The sequence below is a fragment of the Fundulus heteroclitus genome, chromosome 22, assembly GCF_011125445.2.
Source record: "Fundulus heteroclitus isolate FHET01 chromosome 22, MU-UCD_Fhet_4.1, whole genome shotgun sequence".
NCBI classification, from domain to species: domain Eukaryota; kingdom Metazoa; phylum Chordata; class Actinopteri; order Cyprinodontiformes; family Fundulidae; genus Fundulus; species Fundulus heteroclitus.
In genome coordinates this window covers 34,315,051-34,321,050 of record NC_046382.1, presented here as the reverse complement: position 1 = coordinate 34,321,050, position 6,000 = coordinate 34,315,051, and the positions used below count along the sequence as shown (strand labels likewise).

At 35.6% G+C, this 6,000-nt stretch overlaps 1 protein-coding gene across 1 annotated transcript in view; it reads left to right on the top strand.

Moving 5' to 3' along the window:
• Nucleotides 1-3,469: 3,469 nt before the first annotated feature.
• The window catches only part of mrps5 (mitochondrial ribosomal protein S5), a 37,045-nt gene continuing 34,514 nt past the window's right edge, over nt 3,470-6,000 (top strand). The window contains exons 1-2 of the mRNA XM_036126456.1: nt 3,470-3,554; nt 5,211-5,363. Of these exons, the coding sequence (XP_035982349.1) occupies nt 3,506-3,554; nt 5,211-5,363 (202 nt within the window). The 5' untranslated portion in view covers nt 3,470-3,505. The remainder of the gene's footprint in view (nt 3,555-5,210; nt 5,364-6,000) is intronic.

The window sequence follows — 6,000 nt, the reverse complement described above, 5'->3', positions numbered from 1 at the left end:
ATAAACAAACTTTATTTCCATTAGGTTTTTATACACTAATGGGACATTAATGTTTGTGTTGTCCGGTCCGCTCAATACGACCAAATAGAGCTTAAGTCTTTCTAAATGACTAGTCTCCAGGATCCCTTACTGATTATACATAACTACGGTTTGTTTCAAACAGGAAGTTTGTCTGGTTTAGCGTTGCCATCGTTCAATAGTGTTATGAGTGTTATTACAGCATTAATAGGGAATATTAATGTCGATTTAAAGGTTTTGTGTAACTCTGGGATAAACCCTCACGATAATGATCGATCATATGCTATATGCCCCCTTCTTTCTGGAGAAATAATTTTATTAATAAAATCAGACGCCCCAAAGTATATTGATTTTTACTGAGCAAATCATTCTTTAAAATGTTATTTCCTCAAATAATGTTTTAAATAACTCCGATTTGCATCAGCACACAGTCTACTGTGTATATATGGAGGACTGACTGACATATACAAAAATAGATATAAAAATAAATACAAAAATCAATAAATAAGTATAAAATAAATGCAAAAAATACAGCAAATAAATAAATTTAAGCAGTAATTATATTAAACAATGAGACATAAATGTAAAGATCTCTCATAGCTTTTCATTTCCTCTTTTTAATAATCACCTTATTTATTTTTCATTTTGTCAACTTTATGTATTAATTACTGCCTTGCTGTGGTTGCAGAGAGGTGTCTGTTTTGTAGAATAAACCATCCGCCTATGAGTTACTGATCTGGAAAAGCCGCATCTGAAACCACAGAAAAACATTCAGATCCCAAATGTACAGCGTTCTAATTCTTCCAGTCTATTAGCAGCTTCCCATAAGAGGTCGGACACGACGTCTGACTGCTGAGTTTGAAATTACTAAACAATTCTTTAGTGCGGGGGAAAGCCATGTAGATTTGACCGATGCAGTAAAATGCTAACCAACCAATGGGAAGAAGTTGAGCCCTTAAGACACAGCCCCTCCTCATTTGCATAATGAGGCAGAAATGCATACAGAAATGTAAAAAGGACAGGCAGAAATGTAAAAACGACAGGCAGAAATAAATAACATCACAGAAATATATAGGGTAAAAAAATACAAAGGAAGAATAAAACAGACAAAAATATTATAACATGCACATAATTAAATACTTAAAAAATATAAGTAATTAATAAATAAAGTTGAAGATTATAACGCACAATAAATAAATAAATAAGGTAATTATTACAAAGGTGAATAAATAAATAAGCTAATTAAAAAAGATATACACATTTATGTCTCACTGTATAATTTAATTTCTACCTACATTTATTAATTTGGTGGCAATTAATTGTATGCTTATTTATTTATTGAGCATTTATTTATTTCTGTATTTATTTTTAGATATGGAAGACTTGGTCCTCCATAGATGAGGGTTATTCGAGCACTCTACACACATATTGGAACGAAGGAGTGACAACTTTTCTTCAAGTTCAATATTTTATTAACAGAAATAAATTAACATCCTGGGGCCCGTTCTTCGTACGTCGCTAACTCAGTTAGCTGGATTTGATTGTTGACAATTTGGCATGATCTTGGATTGTTCAGCTCTTCGAAACTCATCTTGAACTTGCTGTCATAGCCATGTCCATTTTTACGACTGCAACCTGTTGCGGAAGGTGCAAGAATAATTTGCAGAGTTTTTCGAATTAATCGCGTATTGCGCAATAGAGAGGATCCTTTAGCGCAACGCGACAGTGTAATTGTAGAGAGATTTTTTTTGGTTAATGTTATAAACAGACAAACACATCATTTAACAGTGGCTTTTGAAGACGAAAAAGTGGTGTTAGAGCCATAAATAGAAAATACTTAAGTTATTTGTATAATGGTTTGCTTTTTATTTTTATCATATTGAGTAAAAAGATTTGTTCAGGCCATTTTATTGTGAAGTTTAGTTTTACTTTGAAAGGCTTGCTTCCTGTCGAGCTGTATTTTGTATTAGAAAAAACTATGGATGGATTATCTAGACACAGTTTTACCGTGTAAACTGTGGATGACTTGGAAAAGGAAGATTTTCATTTTTTATAGATAAAGATTTTTTTTTTTTTTGTTAAAATTCCCAGTTTGCAGATATCCTTTACTTCCAGTGTCTAAGGAATGACACTGAAATTTGGATCTCTTGACATAACAAGTGCCTGTTTAAAATAAAGTATAATAATTAAAGGATACCAATTTGTAGCATATTCTTGTATTTCACTTTTACTTGTCCCCATGTTCTAGTGCAGGGGTGTCCAGCTCCAGTCCTCGAGAGCCGGTGTCCTGCAACCTTTAGATGTATCCCTGGTCTGACACGCCTGAGTCAAATAATCAGTTAATTAGCAGGACTCTGAAGAACCTGACTGCATACTGAGGAGCTAATTGTGCTATTTGATTCAGGTGTGTGGGGCCAGGGAAACCTCTAAAAGTTTCAGGACACCGGCTCTCGAGGACTGGAGCTGGACACCCCTGGTCTAGTGGGTCCCGTGGAGGCTCTGATATAAAAGAACAAAGTAAATATGAGATTATCAAAATGCAAAAATTCTAAAGTGATAGAAACATCTACCATGGACAGTATTTACACATTAATTAGTCTGCTACTTTTTCCCAGCCCTCTCTCCTGGCTTTAGCAGACTTTGAGGTGTTCCCTGTCGTTTTAATTAATGACTCAAATTCGGCATAACCTTCCATTAAAAGCTTTTGTTCTGCTTGAGAAAAAAACTGTGGGCGTTCTTTGGCCATGCTAAACAGCCAATAGCAGCGTTGCTGATCATTGTTTTTACTATCGATACATTTCACCTTTTAAACAAATGCATGAACGCGCAGTTATCTCAGATAACTCAATCCAGCCATACTAATCATAAACAACAGGTGTGTTTGAAGAACCCAATTTGCCGGATCATGATTAGCCGGATGAAATCATCTTGGATGTGTCGTTTGATCTCGGATGTTTTAAGCAACGTACGAAGAACGGGCCCCAGATCACTACAGAATGCTGTTTATCTGAATTAACACTTTGTGTCTATGAATCAACAAATCCTCTCTACTAGGCTGGTGAAACTTAACTATAAAAATTTTGATAAATCAGAATCAGAAACAAGTTTATTGCCAAATAGGTTTGCACTTATAATTTTGACTTGGTATTGATGGTGCAGACAAAATAGATATACAGAATCTAGAGCTTTATGGATATATGGAGAACCCTTCCATACACTGCTGCCCGCATCCTCAATAAGAGTAAGAAAGTAGAACACATCACCCCAGTTCTAAAGTCCTTACACTGGCTCCCTGGATCTCAGAGGATAGACTTTAAAATACTTGTGTTAGTCTATAAACTAATAATAATAATAATAATAATAATAATAATAATAATAATAATAATAATAAAAACCATTACTTTGATGCCGCTTTCAATTTGTATTTTTCAACAGGCAATAGTACAGTCGCCTTGTTGATTTCCGAAGGACCCGTTACAGCTCCAACATGGCGGCGTCCTTATGGGTGTGCAGTGCCCTCCGCATCACACTCGGAGGTGAATTATTTGTCTGTTTTATCTTCTCTAGCGTTGATCTCTCAGTTGAGTGTGTCTCTTGGTGTTAGCTGTTCCTAATGTGACGTGTTTGCGTTAGTCCTGTATGTTGCGTGTGCTGACGCTGAAGAAGCCGGTCCCTGTGCGGATATCAGTGAGCCAGCACTGTTCCAGTAATCCGCATTGCTGTTATAAAATCATGTAATTCTGCTTATAAGAAAGTTAAGTGCTTTTTAGATGTAATCCTGGAAGAATGGTTCCTACAAGTGACACGCGCTTAAGATTTGTTTGATGAAACAGTGGTTCTGAAAATACGATATGATACAATATTTACAAAATCGTGATGGGTGTACTTACTTTTGTGAGATACTATAGACACAGTGCTTTATTTGTGCCCTCGCAAAAGTCTTCTTTGTTTGCTGTTTGGTCACACAGCAACATGTCAGATCACCAGAGTACATGCAAAAAAGGTGAATGTTGTATACATTTATTAAAGAGAAAAGGCTCTCCAAAAACCAACTTGGCATACATAGAAAGAAAAAAAAAAAAGAAAGATTTGCTTGCTCAACCCTAAAAGTACTCGTGCCAAGCTTAGCTACAAATGCCATAATGCATTCATGATAACTGGGACTGGTGAGCTTTGAATCTTTCTCCTGCTTCATAACCAGAGTGTGCTGGAGCTTAACGTCATGAAGTGATGGTCAGACGTTCTTCTTCAGGCTTTTCGGGTAGAAAGCAGAATTCATGGATCCATCAATAATGCAAGTACACTCGGTTTTGAAGCAGCAAAATAACTTCAGAAACGACCACCACCATGTTTAAATGCCTGTACAATGTTCTTTTTCCCCCCTAAAATGCCGTGTTAGCTTTACAGCATATGTAACAGGACAGACACTTTCCAAAAAGCTCCACTTTAGTCTCACCACAGTGTATTTTCCAAAAAAGTCTTGGAAGGTCACAAAGATGTTTTTTTGATGAATGTGAGATAAAAAAAAAAAAATTATTCTTCCGGCCAGTAGTGGTTCTGGCCTTCAAAGTCTTTCCTATTGTCGGATCTTTACTGATGCCTGCAGTGCTTCAGATGTAGAAGTGTCTGCAATTCTTAGGATGGGTTATTTCCGCTTTGTGTTTTCTCTCTTTGGGGATAAGGGGTCTTCACTGGAGTCCCAAAGTCTTACAAATTACCCTGTATCCCTTTCCAGACTTGTGGCTTTTCCTTCTTGTTGGTTTTTGTATGTGATTTGATCCAGTTATGATGTGCTATTTCTTTAGATGTTTTGCCTACTTGGTGTTTTTTGACACATACTATTTAAGTAATTTTGTGATTCTAAAGATCTGCCCATAATCAGACATCGGTCTAGTTAGTAAAAAAAAAAAAAAAAAAACAACTCAACCTTTGAAAATATGAGTTACTTTTAATTCTGGATTTCCCAAAAGTGCGATACATTTCAAAATAGGGCTAAATAGCTAGATTTTTTTTGCTCTTTATTACATATTTAAACTACCTGGTTATTGCAGATTTTTTTTTATTTTACTAACATCATAAAAAGCTTCAATTGGAGTTTGTCCACATTGGAGGTCCACTGTGTGGCGTTTCAAACTGAAAAAGACAGTTGGCAGATTGTGTACATGTGTCCTTTAATATTTTCTGTCTCTCAGGCGCAGCATCACTCCGTAGTGCCGTGGGAGTTGTTCAAATCTCTCACCTGACCTGTCGAGCCTCAGCAGCCTCTCTGCAGAGGCGCCCAGAGTTTCTGTTGAACCAATCAACAACCTGGCAGCAGAGCAGACACAGCAGTTTCTTCAGCAAATGTGAGTTAAAGACATTTTTCCTATACCACTCTTTGCCATTAAAACCCCAAATGACCACATTCTTGTGACAAAAATATATACATGAATGGGAGAAAGTTAAAATAGTATTTCTGTCTTGCTGTAGTAACCTAGGTATTGTTTTTTTTAAAACGTGTATATTTAAACAAATCCTTTGTTTTCCTCAAAGTTTTGTGGCTAAATATTTATATTCAGATAAACTGCATTTAGACCAAAGTTTTACTGTTCTACTTTATATAGACCTCAACTAAATGATTTCAATGTGAAAAGGAAGGATTTATATGCGTATACTATATACTTCTCTTTGCTATTTGGGCTGATTGGAACCTGATAAGTGTAAAAACAAAGAATTATCTTTTTATGTGATGTAGTTTCCTAGAAAGGTAATGTTCACATTATTGTGGATATTTGTATTAAAATTCAATATATCACAATAAAATCACAATTGAGCATTGGCATTCAAAACGCTTCATTCAGTATCTGAACATAGCAGCATTTTTCCTGTGTGCAGAAAAAGAAAAAAACAATTGTGTCACTTTAAACAATACGTCTCTTTGAATTGCTGCCAACAGTTATAGCGAGATTTACATATGTCTGTAGCAAAGTAAAAAACATTCCA